We start from the raw sequence: 14,870 nt of genomic DNA, 5'->3' as shown, positions 1-14,870 counted from the left end.
TGCCCCGCTCCGGCGGCCGGGCTCGCCGAGGATCATGACTGCGGCGGCCAACTGGGTGGCGAACGGGGCCAGCCTGGAGGACTGTCACTCCAATCTCTTCTCGCTGGTGAGTGCCCGGCGCGGGCGGGGGGCGAGCCCGGCCCGGCCCGGCCCCGGCGCACAACGCGCTGCTCGGCGGGCGCCGACGCTCCAACTTCGCGGCTCGGCTGCAGCTGCCAGGGGGCTTTATATCCCGGCCGGCGCGGCGGCTCCTCCGCAAGCCCCTCCCCCGGCTCCGCTCCGTGTTTGTTTTGCTCTCCGACGTCGGGGTCGCGAGCGCGTGTCCCCTCCCCGGCGGGCGGGGGCGGGGGCCCAGCCGTCCCCTGCCCCTGCCCGCCGGGAGCAGCCCCCCGCTGCCTCTGCCCGCCTGCCCTGGCGCTTCGTGCCTGGGTGCTTCGCGCCTCCCAAACTGCATGTGCGCTCATGTCTCTGCCTCCCTCATAGCGGCAAACGCCATTTCAGCAGCAAGCAGTTGGGCGCAGCAATTCCGTGCAGGGTGGGCACCTTGGGCTCCGGCCGCTGGACGCACCAGCTGTCCTCCTGGGGCCGCAGCTCTGTCCCCATCCCACCGCTCAGAGGAAAGGAGGGGGCACAACACCTCCTCACTTTTGTTTTCTGAGGGAAGTGCTGGCTGAGAGTGGGCTGGGCTGGGCATCTTGCTAAAACAGATGCTGTCTTCTCATCTTGCTGGTAACTGGCAACTTTCACTTTGTATTTTATGGTAGGGTTTAATTTTGCAGCAGTTATTGTATCAGTTCTTCATAGTGAGACACTCAGCTAATTGCAGATCTTTAAAGAGAGTAAGAGCTGTCGCTTCTTTGTTTCAGTGACCTTTCACTTCAAAATGTCCCAGACACCTTGTCCCTGCTTGCTGGAGAGCAGACCTAAGGGTTCTCCCTTAGTCATTCAGCTGGGAGCTTCCCACACTGACACATGGAGCAAGTAGGAAGGGAAGCAGGGCTTCATTAGAGTCTGCAGTTGGGTTCAGCTAAAAACAATAGCTAGTAATGGGAGGTTGGGAACAGCCTTCAGGAGGAATGTGTGGGGTGGAAGAGCGCAAAACATGAGAGTCAGAAGTCTCACTTCTGGAGAGGCAGGGAAGGAATGTCGAGCAGGTGGTGATGCTGGCTTGTTTTTTGTTTTATCTTTGTTCCCGGTTCACGTGCGTATGTGTCTTCATTTTTTAAAATCCTTGGTTCAGGGGGAGGGATGTGTAAGTGACTGAGAACCTTGTCATATCTAAGTTGTATAAATGGCACAGTATTAGACATGTTTTGGGGCTGTTGGTTGTACCTGTGCTGATCTAAGGACGTAGGCAGGCAAGGTTCTTTGGGTAAATGCGGTGTCTTTTATTAGACCAACCATTAGTTGGTCTAATAAAAGATATCGCATTTACCCAAAGAACCTTGTCCGCCTATGATATTAGGCACACTTTCATTCGTTCCTCTTCATCTTAAGTTGGAGTATGTTTCGCATTTGGTGTACCTCGAATTTATTAAGAATGTAACTCTTTCGGTGAGGTCTTATTTACCTATGCAGGTGTACAGCATGTGGTGTGTTGGGGTGCTGAGCCTGTCATGGCTTTTGGGTGACCCCGTAATACAAACTAAAAAGCTCTTGGCTTTTGGATTTGTTCTGTAGTTGTGAAAATGGTTACACTGTTTAAAAAAAAAAAAAATGCATTTACAAGGTTTTTCCCCTGAACCATGATAGTGTGTATGTGGCTGTGCGTGCGCAGATATAGCAGTGATTCGTATATATCAATTTTGCATATGGAGATAAGCTAGCTATTAAATACAAGATAAATGACTATTAGAACTATTAGCAGTAAGTTAATATACAGTATCTTAAAAAAAAAAAAAAAAAAAAAAGAGGATTATTCAGGTTTTTTAATAGGAACCTGAGCATATTTTAGGAAGTTGTTAGCATGGCATAACTTCTTGTGTAACATTATACTTGGTGGTAATCAGTTACTACTAAAATAGTTTTTGGCATATGGTATCTTAAACTATAAAGTTATAAGATTCAGAAATCCCCTCCTTCCCCAAGAGTTTACCATTTATACTGATAAACGTCTATTGAGTAGTAAGTTTTTAATATGTATGCGGAATGTCAATGAAAAAATTAAATTCTTCACCTCTCATTCCTGTTAATCATCTGTAAATTCTGCAGAGCCAGAAAATATTGCCCTCTAATTTGTCTTATAAAACTACCTTAACAACTTCACTTGCTGGTGGCTTTCGTGTGGCTGTAGTATCAAATAACTTCTAAGCAGTGATTTGCAGATTAATGTTTTAATTAAGAAATTATGCTTTCCAATGTATTTTGTGTTAACTTCACTTGAAATGTCAAGGAACTGACAAGACTCAACTATTTTTTGTAAACAAGTTAATTAACTGTGGTAAAGTCATGTTTGTTTTAGACTCTTATTGTGTCAGAGAACAAATGTGTTGTAGCTGTCATTTGCTATTTATTTGTACAGTGCCCAGCACAGTCAGGCTCCAGTGTGGTTTGTTTTTGGGCATTGCCTAAATTTGGGGGGCTGAATTTTAATTTGAATCCCTCAGGGTGGTGGGACTTTTTTTAGCAGTGGGCCCTGTTTTGTGATGTTTTAAATATACAAGTAACTTCTTGGAGCTCTGTGCCCAAGTTTGTACATGGCAACACATATTTTTTATCAATTACAATATAACCAATCCCCAGAATATCAAATACCATACTAATAAAAAGTGCTGTCTTTTCAGTTGCATTATCTGTCAGTGAGACCTTTTATTGATGCATTTAGTGTTAAAGAGTATTCCCAAAGTAAATATTAATTTAAAATGTACGGGCAAGGACAGTGATTCTTTACCCTCAAGCTGCTATATTTATTTCAAAATTTATTAAGTGTTAAAACTACAGTGCCACTGCTACAGTAGTTCAGATCAAAAGCTACAGGTTGTGATTATTCAGAAAATAAACATTTATGTAAAATTGTTTGCTTCTTGTGGAATGGAGCACTCTTTAAGAACAAGACTCATGTAGATAATGTTGACTTAAGACAAAATGGTTATTAAAATAAGTCATTTAGTAGTGCCATGCTAATCTTCACCTTAAACTTTGATTAATCATTATAATTTAAGTAGAACATAAACAAATGGCAGGAGTGAAGTACTTAAAATCAGTTGCAGAGATCTTACAGTATTTCTTTTCACAAAAATTCCAGCCTTTTCTTAACTTGTATAACACAGTATCATGATGGATTAACTTAGTCTCTTTGTTTTCTCTGGTAGAAAATAAGCTTTTAACGTTCTTGTAAATCATGTGGAAATTGGGATTTTATTTGCTTTGAATGAAATTGCTTTAAATAGTAATTTATTTTTTCTCCTAACAATTGAAAGATTTTGTACCATTTGCTCAAGGATGGCATTAAGTGAAGGGTGCTATTTTGTGTGGTTAGACTAGAAGGTAAAACCTGTTAGGGATCACTAAAATTTGAGTATTTAAAAAATAAACATTTGAGTTATACTTCTCATAATCTGACTAGACTGTTTTTCTAGATGCTGATTGTAATCACAGACATTAGTTATGTCTATGAAATGTTCTGGACACATGAGCTTTAAGATTTTTGTTGAATACACTGTGTCTCATTATTGGATTGAAGCAGAAATTCAGTGTCACAATGCTTCTAGGAAATGTTAGCATTCATATTGCCTACCAAGCAAAAACCCTTTAAAACCTACCATTTTTATGACTTTTTTGTTTTCTTTTGTTGTTTTCCCCCTGAGAACTCAGTAACTCCACTCAAATGCGAAGTATATTATAAGAGGATATTACAGTAAAATATCATACTATTTTACAGGGTTGTCTTTGGAATACAGAACAGATGCGCTGCTTTTTTTTTTTTGGTATTGTGGTATAATCCTCTTTGGTATGAAAATTGATTCTTTTATTGAAACATGTTTTCTGTTTGTAACCCTTTTGTTTTCATAGCACATAGTGTTAGAGATTTTTATTTAAAAATTTGATCGCATAATAGTAAATGAAATGCCTGCTTCCTCTTGTGAGGAAATATGTTTGTATGTATACACAGCCAAATAAATGATAAAGTGTAGTAATCTAGTAGGTTATTGTTAATTATTTACTCAAATGTAAGCTAAGAGGTTAATTTTTTTTTTTTTTTTTTTTTGGGAAGAGAAAATATTTTGAAATCATATGCGGTATACCAGTATGCTACAAACAGTACTCTCAGTCCAAAATACTTGCATAGATAGTTTATTCACATGGACAGCTGTTAATGTTAAAGACTACTTATGTAAAAATAAAGTATCTGTAGAATCTTGTCCATTTCAGCTAAGGAGCGGTGATTATTTTCTAAATACAGAAATGTCTTCTCATTATAAAACTTCCAATGTTTGGGTTTAATTTAATAAGAAATTGTAATAATATAAGTCAGTTTGTTTTTTTGTTTTTTTTAGATTTTAACCTTAACCTTTGTTAAACCTCATGGAATGTATGTACTGTAAAAAGATCTAGTCATCTGAAAACAACAACAACAAGAAAGTCCCCAACTTTGTATAGTCTTGCAGGAATGAATCTGAGATGGCATTCATGTGGTTTGTGGTTAGGGACCTAGGTTCTTGTTTCTGCTCCAAATTACGTTTATGCATTATATGCAGTGGTTGCCTAATATAAAATGGATAAGCAGTTACGGGAGCAGGGACTGGAATTGGGGTCTCTCTTTCCCACATGAGTGCTCTAAAAGTTAGACAGCAGGGTATTTCTTTGCCTCTATTTGAGGTAACTCTAAAATCCTCAGCTACCCTGGGCCACGTGAACTACCCCTCCCCTTCTGTGTTACTTTGCTACTTTGCATTTTGAAGCACAGAAAGAGTGATGAGATTTGGGCAAACTGATTCATAGGAGTTCTCTGCAGTACAGGAACAGGGAAGAGTAACAGTGACAAGTAGCTCATGACTACTGGTTGTGTTGTCTTCTGTGCTTTTTATCTATTGGCTGTACCAAGGGAAATGGGAAGGGCTAGTGCAAAAGTGTCAAGCCTTCCTGTTCTTCCATCTTAGTTGCATTGTGAGTCCTGAACACACTGTGTTCTGAGGTAGGCCAAGGAAGAAACCTGTCCCCAAGATTTGATTCTCAGGGGAGCTTCTGGGGATGGGCTACATTGCAATTAGGTGAAGTAGGAGGTTTTTAATATGGTTAATAGGCAGATTTTGCCTGTCAGTGGTTCTAAGCCCTGTCAGTGTACATGCACCCATAGCCCAGCGCCTGCTTGTTTACTGTCATACTGCACTATGAGTCTTTGACTCCTTGCTGCGCAGTTCAGTGGAGGTGGGAGGCTGGGCTGGCCACACAGTCTCTAGCTTATATCTTAGTGGTCAGAGAACTTTCCTGGATGGTGGGGGCTGTGAGTTTGAATATTCTCAGGCTATGGAGTGCATTGAATCTTGGTCTACTTGCTGGATGAGTTTCACAGAATAACCTGTGAGTCAGGCAAGAGGAGGAGGACACCCTAACTTCCTCCAGCGCTCCCTTTCACTGAAAGTGCCAGTGACTGCTGTAGCTCGTGTGGCATGTTCAGTGCTGTCAGAGAGATTCCGAGAATGCCTTCTGGCTTGGGGCCCTCGGGGGATTTTGAGATGAAGACACACCTCATCTGTGAATCAGTATGCACTTCAGGGATGAGATATTGCTAGTTTTAGGTATGCACAGTAGTGACTTCAGCGGTCTAAGAAACCTTACTAGTTAATGTAGGTGCTTGTGGCACTTGGGGACCTAAATGTCTAGGCTGGGTTGTTGTAGGTTGCACTCTTGGACTTAGGCAGAACATATATGCTTATGTTTTGTGGTCCTGACATTCTGGATCTGGTCTCTGCTGAATAACCAGCATAAAATGTATACTTACAATGACAATAATGTGTGTACTAATGGTTAGTATTGTAGACTTCTGAATTACCTAAAATTTGTAGAATTACTTCATGTCACTGTAAATTTTGTGAAAAGCTAAGGAATAGTAAAGAAAGACATAGACAAATTAGAAAAAGTCCACAGGAAAGCAGCAAACATGGTTAGAAGTCTAGGAAACATGGCATACAAGGAAAAGTTGGAAGAATTGGGATTATTTAGTCTACAGAAAAAGAAGCATGGGGGGAGTGGGTTTGTTAATAGTGTTCTAATACAAAATGGATTATTATGAAGAGGATGGCAGTGGCTTGTTCTCTTTGTCTTCAGGGGACAGGGCAATAGCTAATGGACTTAACTTGTAAGAAGTTAGTTCAGGTTAGATGTTAAGAAAAAATTAAGACCAAAATGATGGTTTAGCACTGGGATTTACAATTTAGAGAGCACTGAAATCTCTCTTTAAAAATCCATACCACTGGTCTTAAGTTTCAGAAAAGCTAAGCGATCCAGTAGAAAATATCTGTATGGGACCTTAATTGGTTGGGTTTTTTTGTTTGAGTGATTGCTGGATTTAGGGTAATTCAGGGATAGCTTTTAATTCGGGGAGATGAGATTTGTTTTTAATTTTTTTAATTGGCTAGTCAAAAGATGCATCATTCAGCAACAAAGGAAATGCCAAATCTTGTGTGTTATCTGGTATATTTTGACAGTATGTGTACTGTGAATCTTTTTGTTGAACACTTTTGATTTGCAGTGTTTTGTGATCTCCTTTTTATATCAGCAGCAACACATAAAATCGTAATTTAGCCTTTCAAGTATTCCAAAGATTAAGTACAATGGGGATAACCATACTTTCTAAGAAACTTATAGCCAAGCATCCACGTTTTATTGGATGGAGCATTTTTTTTTTTTTTATTCACTAGCCCAGATCTCTTTGTTCTTGTCTACTATTTCCTTTCTTGACTTCTGTGGACAACATCACTGTCTTAACTTTAACTTGGGCTCGTAAACAGGGCAGGTTTTTTTTTGACCATTCTTTGACTTGGATCATGTCACTTAAAATGTTTATTAAGTCTTTCTGCAGAACATCTGAGATGGAACGTTTCTTTTTCTGTTGCACAGTTAAAACTTGTCCAGGCTTCTCTTCTTTTGCATCTTGTTTGTTGCTACATATTCTTAATGACCTTGCTGAATACAGCCTTACCCCATTCATCTCCTTTCACGGTTCTGCTACAATTTCCTCTTTTCTAGTCTGTCATTTTGACCACATCACCCCTCTCTCTTTCACTGGCTTTCCTCTTAGCTTGATGTGATAGCAACGTGTCTTTATTTTTAAGGTCTTCATGGTTTAGCCTCTCCCTGATTTCTCTCTGTCAATTCCTACTTCAATTTGGCCCACCATGCTGGCATGCATTATTGCTAATTTTTCAAATGAACATCTCTAAGCTTTCCCATATAGCTGCTCCTCTCATGCTTGAGATATGTTGTCTATTTAAATGCCCCCAAGCCACTTCATTGTTCTTTTTCCAGATCCCTCTTTTAAAATTCTCCTTTTCTGTGATGCCTGCTGGAAACTTGACAGTGGACAGGCTGCTGGCATGCTGATACTGCTGACTCGCTTGCTGGGCAGTATTTCCTCTTTAGGTTCTGCCGTCTGTCCTTATCCACTAATTTCTTATTTCAGTTCTAAGCTTTTTGAGTATAGACAGCATCCTTTTGTCCTGTGTTTGTACAGTACATAGCATAGTGTGGTCTCAAACCAGGGCCAGGTCTCTTTATTGCTGTGATTATACAAAATAAGAATTGTGAACTCTAGGCTTAGCTATTTTTTTTTTTTAATAGAAGCATACTAGTTATAATACTGGTGTTGTATATCTGGTCTTATGCCATCTTTAATACCCAAAGTACATATATTTGCCCATGTCCATCCTTCTTTCCAGGTTCTGTGCTGTGATTTACCTTCTTCCCCAAAGCTACTAATTACTGACAAGGGAGAGAAAATTTATATATAATACATTTGAATGACCTTCAAAGCTCAAAGATGAATAAACTACAAAAAATACCCTGCTGTACTATACCTTTTGTATTTACCCTTTCTCCAAAGTATCACTGAAGCATGATGTTGATGTTAATGATGATGGCTAGTATCATAGTTATGCTTTGATTTCATTTACAACAGACAGATAATGATACTAATGTAATCTACAGTATTATTTCTGTGTTATGGAATGAAGATAAACCTTTTCAACATAGTCTAATAAGATCATTCTTAAAAATATTTATTTACTCATATTTTTAGTGCGAGCATTTGTTTAGATTTTTGCTTTTTCATTCAGATGCTTGGGTTTTCACGCAGATCTAAAAGGTTTCAGCAAACTCTGATTGCAACTAAAACTAAAATTTTGCAACAAAATCTGAAAGAAAACATCAGTTGTTTTGATACTTAGATTGTTAATAATGTGAGAGTGCCATATTTTTATTATTGTTTAAATTTCTCCATTCCAGGAATTTCATGAATGATCCAACATTTAACTTGAAAGATCTAGTTAATAAGGTATCTATAAGTTGTCCTTCTTCTAAATGTGGCACTGCTGTAACAATATGCACTATATTTGGTGGGCTAAATACAGTTTTATTTATTTATTTTTTAAATGTATCGGCTTCTTAAATTTATCTTGGAAAACATTGTTTCATGTTTAAAATGAAACAATGTTTTTAAATTTGACTTTTTTATTTTTTTACTTTATAGAACTGAGTTTTCAGGAAGTCATTGGCATAAATAATATTGCTCCTGTACAAAGAAAAGAAATATGTAAATGGCAAATAGTTTATTATCATAACTCTCATTCCTTAGTTCAGTCTGTATTAGACAGTGTTATTTCTCAAAATGAATCATTGCAGAGTAATTCATTTTATAATAGCCGATATGGAATTATGAGTTCAATTTTATTTGGTGGTATTCTACTTACTTCTGTGAAACAAGGAATTTATTATGTGTTAATCATTTTTGCAGTAGTGCCCAGAGGCCCCATTCAGGTTGACGGACCTGTTTATTCTAGGTACAGACAAATGTAAAGATGCTGTCCCTGTCCCAAAGAGTGTAATATGTATTTCAGCTACTTTTTTCTCTTAAATTTGTATCAGATGATTGGAGATAAGTGAAGGATTAGTATTTGCATATATGGTTGAATTATGTTGTGTTCCTCTTAAGTCAAACAGAATTTTGAACAAGTAATGGTGCCTGGTCTGTTACCTTGTGTAATTCCATGTGGCATGCTTTCTAGGCCTGTAGTCTACCATTGTCTTATCCTTTTTCTGAAAGGAGGTGATGAGTTGGAATTTCTTGGGATCAACTCTCTGAGAAAAGAGGAGTTCCCATATCTGGGGGCATATTATCATGGCAACTTTCTTTCCTTATGTGACTGCTCAGTCAGAAGAAAGTAAATAAATTCTTACATGGGAGAAAAACCTATTAACAACATTCGTTCGTTTGTTTGTTTGTTTGTGGACAAAGGCCCTTCGGCAGACCACCTAATTCTTGAGCTTCATTTGATGTCACTGTTGTAGAGGTTGTTGATGCTAAAGGATCAGGGCTGTCTAATCACATTTCTACATAGCTATGACCTTGTTAGCCTGGAGCTAGGACTCTGTGTCAGGACCCATTTGGTCTCAGGATGCCAAAGTAGTTTGCCTTAACAGAGGCTGCTGACAGACCCTTCGTGGGTTCCAATCTGTATTGACTAAGCCAGGCGTGTTGAACATATGGCCCGTGGAGCTGCTACACTTGGCCCACTGGGCTACTGGTAGGCCAGGAAGTTCAGGAGCATGGCCTGCCACAGAATCAAGAGCCCTGGGGCCCTCCTGGACATGGCTCTTGGTGGCAGGGAGATGAGCGAGTGTTGTTCTAACACAGCCCTGCTTGCTTTAAGGCTACTTGATCCATGGTTGCTGGCCTCCTCTTCTCCCCCCCAACCCCCTTTACTGACACTTGCACTGCCTCTGCTCCGGCATGCAGCTGCTTGCCTCACCTTCACTGCTGCTTGCACTGCCTCTTCCATGGCATGTGGCCGCTTGCCCCATGGCTGCTTGCCCTGCTGGTTCTTTTTCTATTGCTGGTCCTGCCACAGCCACTGCTTGTCCCATTGATCTTGCCAGCAGGGAGCGCCACGGTTCAAATCTGGCCCAGGCATAGGGTGAGTTTAATAGTCTCCCATCCCCAAACACTAAGCAGTTCTTGGATTTGGTGTTTATGGTTCAGTATGAGGAAGAAGGACCTATGCTTCCCTCTCTTCTCTCCAAGGTGTTGGTTGTTTTGGATGCTATGTTTCTTCTTTTTGGTTCATAAATTAAATTAATTTCTCTGGGAAATTGGCTGATAGTTCACTGTGTGCCTCTGCCTGAAGCATTTTTGGGAAGTTTCCTTCTTTAGTTTTAAAAAAAAAAAAAAAAAAAAAAAAGTCTTTTTTGGTGGGTGAATTTGCCTTTGTTTTTGCTCTCGTTTCAGTTGATCTGTTTTTCTTCTTAGGATGTGGTTTTGTCTCTGAGTGAGAATGTTGCACAGATGGTATCTTTGGAAAATGGATAAGTATTTACCTTCAGAAAAGCAGAATCAGAAATATCTTTCAGATTTTACTCACCCATCCATCTTTTTAGAATTTGGAGATTTATTTTTTTTAAATGGCAAGCTGTTTGGATTCTGTTTTCGTAGCTCATTCATTATTTGGAAGGCTTAATATCTTCAGAGAGAGTTTTATTTAGCTCTGAACTTGGGGGTTAAGGGAATCCTTGTTTTCCTCTTGTGGAAGAAAATAGCTGGAATATGGAGGAACCTCCTGTATGTTACCTCAATAACACTGTATTGAGTAGGTTAAGACCTGACCTACAGAGGGACTGATTTGGAATTTGCGGGGATTTGGTTGTTTTTTTCAAGAGCATGAAACCAAAAGAGAGAATCCTACAAGATGCTTGTTAAAGGAGAATTGCAGGTAAGCAACCATCTGAGGTCAGGGCTTGTAAAATATTCTTGATTATTTACTAGTCTGAGAGAAATACCTTTGATTTCAAGCCCTATAATTAATTGTTAATGGCACCCTTTCACCCCTCCTCCTCCTGATGCCTCAGATAAATCATTTCTTTTTTCTTTTCAGTTCTAACACAAATCAGCTTTAATTCCCCCAACTAAAAAAAATAATGTGGGTGTTTTTATGGATTCCATTTATGATGTGAGTTTACCTTGTTTTATGCAAGATCGGGCACTGTCAGATTCCACTGGGGTTATGCCTACAGGCTTTGTGCGTCTTTGCTGGAGCGTCTTTTACACAAACCCAAGCGCTTACTAGGTCATTGTGGGCATAATTACCTCTCAGTTTTCTCACTCTCTCTTTAAGACAGCAAGATTCCATGGCTGCCCTCTGTTGTCCCATGCTTTCCTTGCATGTAGTCTTATCATTGTGTACATATTTAAACCAGTTGCTTTAGCGTAGGTTTTTTTCTGCCTTCTGGGCAGTCCTGTGTTTGTGTGTGGGGTGTATTCTTCTTGAGTATCATACCGTGAGTGCTCTTGGAATTGAAAGGTACCTTTTTGATCTAATAGTTGTAGCTGAGTGCTCTGGCTTCACACTTTGGGCCATGCCTGTTAAGGTCTCAGCCATTCTTTCTGATGAACACACAGCATCCTTTCCTGTATTAGAGCCCCAGATTTCTTGGTAGTTTGATCATTTTCTGTCAGGATATCAGCAGGTTAAAGAGTTAGTTGTTGATGTAGTTCTTGAGTGGAGGAGCATCTGACTGTGAAACATGCTCATCTAACTCCAGAAGATGTTATCTTCTCAGAAGTTTCATTCTTTTGTCACTCCCCTAGGTAGAGACTCTAGCATAAGAGCTCCTTATGATAGACTTGAGAAGGCACCCGTAATCCCCACAGATCATTAGAGCTTCCAGCCTAAGACTCAGTACTAGGGCTGTTCTTGATCCCTGATTTGATTCAGCCTGATTTGGGTGGCCGAATCTCTGAATCCGAATTGAGTCAGAGGACCCTTTAATCTCTGGATTGAGTCGGAACCCTCCAAATTGATTCAGCCATAGACACAGTTTAAATGTTTTTTTTCTACATACCTCTAGGTAGCAAGTGGCTTGTGAATGCTGCGATGCTGGGGTGCATGGAGTGTCCCATAGAAGTGCGGTGGGGGGGGATCCCCAGTGTGCTTGGCAGCAGACCCGGAAGTGGACCAGAAGCACTTCTGGTCCACTTTTTTGGGTTTGCTGCCAAGCACGTGGAGGGCCCCTGCTCACTCTTGTGGGATGCTCCATCCATCCCAGCATCTCAGCGTTCACAAGCTGCGCTGCTACCTCGAGGTATGTAGAAAAAGCTTTTAAAGCTGGGTGTATGGCTGAATTGCTGAGTCTCTGAATCGGCATCAAATCTTCAGATTTGGATTCGGCCAAGTCAAATCAGGGTCAGTGATCCGAATCAACAAATCACTGTTCCTGATTTGGGCTGAATCAGAATTGAATAGGGCCCGCTTCACACACCCCTATTCAGTACCTCATCCTACTTCAGACTTGAGGCTGATTCTATTTGTACCCTTCCCAGAACCTAGGGATGGCCATGGATTGTAACCCTTGGACTTGATCCTGCTTTATGTATTATGACCGTAAAGTTTCTGGAAATTGCTGTCTTTCACCTGCCACTCCTAATCTGTCAACTTCAAACCTTTCCAGGAGTTAGTGGAAAGGATTCTAGGGCTGCATTAGTCTCAGAGCTCTTTGATACACTATGTGCTTGCCTTGCAGGTAAATTGGCAACATCTATTAATTGAAAGTGCTTTGGAGCTTATGTAAAATGTGTCACACTTTTTTGCTTCTTCGTACTTGTACAGTAAAGTACAGTGCTAGATTCCTCAGTGCTTGAGAGTGCTTCTTTTACTCCTGGACTCTGGTTCATTTGTTTGGTAGCATAGAAAAAGCTCAAGTAAAACGAACCTTCAAAAGGTACTCGCAATGATTAAAGGTCCTGCAAACGTGGGGTGCCCCATAGACATGTGGTGAGGCTGCTCCAACGCTGTAGTTAGTGTCTTGCAGCAGACTTGATTAATGAAGTCTGCAAGAGTGTGGTAATTTAATGCACTCTAGCAGACTCCAGTGTTACATGTATTAGCATCCTTGGGCTGAAAAATGGCTTGTTTGAGCTTTAGTTGAAGTGCCCCCACCACTGTTTTTCAGTGTGGGGACGCTGATGCACGTGATGCTTTGAGTGCTTAAATTAAAGCGGCTTTGAATTAAAGCACCCTCCTCCCCCTGTTCCCCCCACTCCCCAAGCATGTATATAAATGCCTTTAGCCTATTTTGCCTGGGTGCATTTACAAAGAGGGCCCATTCATACAGCCTGACTAATGTGGGACAGAGCTTAACCCTGTATTGAAAAACTCCTACAGAAATCTAGGGGTTACTTACAAGAATCTGTCATTTTATAGAATCATTTATTACTCTGAGCTCTAGTAATGCAAATAACTTCCAATTTATTTGTGGTAGATACTGTACAAACAGACTAAAAAGATGCACCCTATCCCAGAGAACTTACAATCTGAATATAAGATGAGACAATTGATGAATACAGATAGAAAGATGTGGAAGTATTAAGGAACCAGTGAGACAATAATGGTTCACAGCATAGGAAGTGGTTAGAACTTGCTCCAGGCAGTCTTGAATTCCTAGCTGCCTTTCCATAGTTACAGTAATTACTACAAGAAGGGCCACTTTCTTGCCCTAAAAATGTCCAAATGGCTGTAATGGATTTTCTCTTTGAAGCATCAGATTGCCTCCTCCATGCCAAATTAAACGCTAATACGCACCCTGTAACTTTTTAGGGCTGTTCTTATATCTTATGATGGAGAGAAACTATCTGGATACTGGAGCCTTTTCTCCTACTACTCAAAAAAAAAAAAAAAAAAAAAGGTGCTGAATACTCCTCCAGGAGGAAGCTGACTTCCCTAGAAAAGGGCCTTGCATTCTATTGTCATTTCACATGCTTCATCATCACAAGATCAGGTGTAATATTTGTGTCAAGAACTGTATAACAATCCAGGGTTTTCTTTCTCTTCCCCTTTCTGCTTACTATGTTTCTGGCTTTTTCCCTAGGCATATCCTGGAATTTATCTCAAACCAGCAGCTTCTGGTTATCATTTCCAAAGGTTACAGTTCTGATTCTGGGAGCAGTGACATATTGCCTTTTCCTGTTCCTTTTTTGGAACCCATCTGTGAGAACTGAACTACTGTAACTCAGTCAGAAATGATAGAAATAGGACGTTAAGAATTTTTGGGGCAGGGATTTCTAGCGCTGATCTTTCCTTCTCAAAATCCATGGGAGGCTGTGGCCTGTATTGGTTTGAGGGGACTAAACAAATTAATATGTCAGCTTAAAGGTTGACTGAGGACACTAGGCTTTCATCATCTTCTCTCTGGAAATTCAGGATCAGTGTCTTTCATGACTTTAAAGAACAATTTTTAAAATATAACAGTACCCTGTGGCAATCTGATTTGCAGTGGGACATGACATTTTACTAATCCTAGGCACTACCTTTTTAGTATATCTAGAGCAGGGGTGGGCAGTTATTTCTGCTGGAGGGCTGCTTAATGACTTCCAGTGAGCTCTTGAAGGCTGTGAGGGTAGCTCCACCCTTGACAGGTGCCCTACCCCTTGATTGCCATCTTGGAATTAGAAGTCCCACCCCCTAACCCCTGAGCTCTGCCACCAGAAGTCCTTCCCCATGCCCCTGGAAGCACTCCTTTGGGGGAGGGGTGATTTACCATCTTGGAACAACCTGCCACACATCCGCTGAGAGTACAGCCCAGCCTAGCCACCCTCCCAGAAGAGCCTGGTGCCACCCTGCTCCAGCTCAGCTGGCCCTGTGCAGATCTGAGGGCATGCCCCCGCA

The 14,870-nt window shown here is 40.6% G+C and overlaps 1 protein-coding gene across 1 annotated transcript in view; it reads left to right on the top strand.

Annotated features, from left to right (window-relative positions):
* The first annotated feature begins 6 nt into the window (after positions 1-6).
* Positions 7-14,870, top strand: part of MED13L (mediator complex subunit 13 like) — a 418,263-nt gene continuing 403,399 nt past the window's right edge. Inside the window, exon 1 of the mRNA XM_019539346.1 lies at positions 7-106. Coding sequence (XP_019394891.1) covers positions 35-106 — 72 coding nt within the window. The 5' untranslated portion in view covers positions 7-34. The remainder of the gene's footprint in view (positions 107-14,870) is intronic.

The sequence above is a fragment of the Crocodylus porosus genome, unplaced genomic scaffold (assembly GCF_001723895.1).
Source record: "Crocodylus porosus isolate Cpor-Errol unplaced genomic scaffold, CroPor_comp1, whole genome shotgun sequence".
Classification (NCBI taxonomy): domain Eukaryota; kingdom Metazoa; phylum Chordata; order Crocodylia; family Crocodylidae; genus Crocodylus; species Crocodylus porosus.
This window is presented reverse-complemented; position numbering and strand designations above follow the sequence as displayed.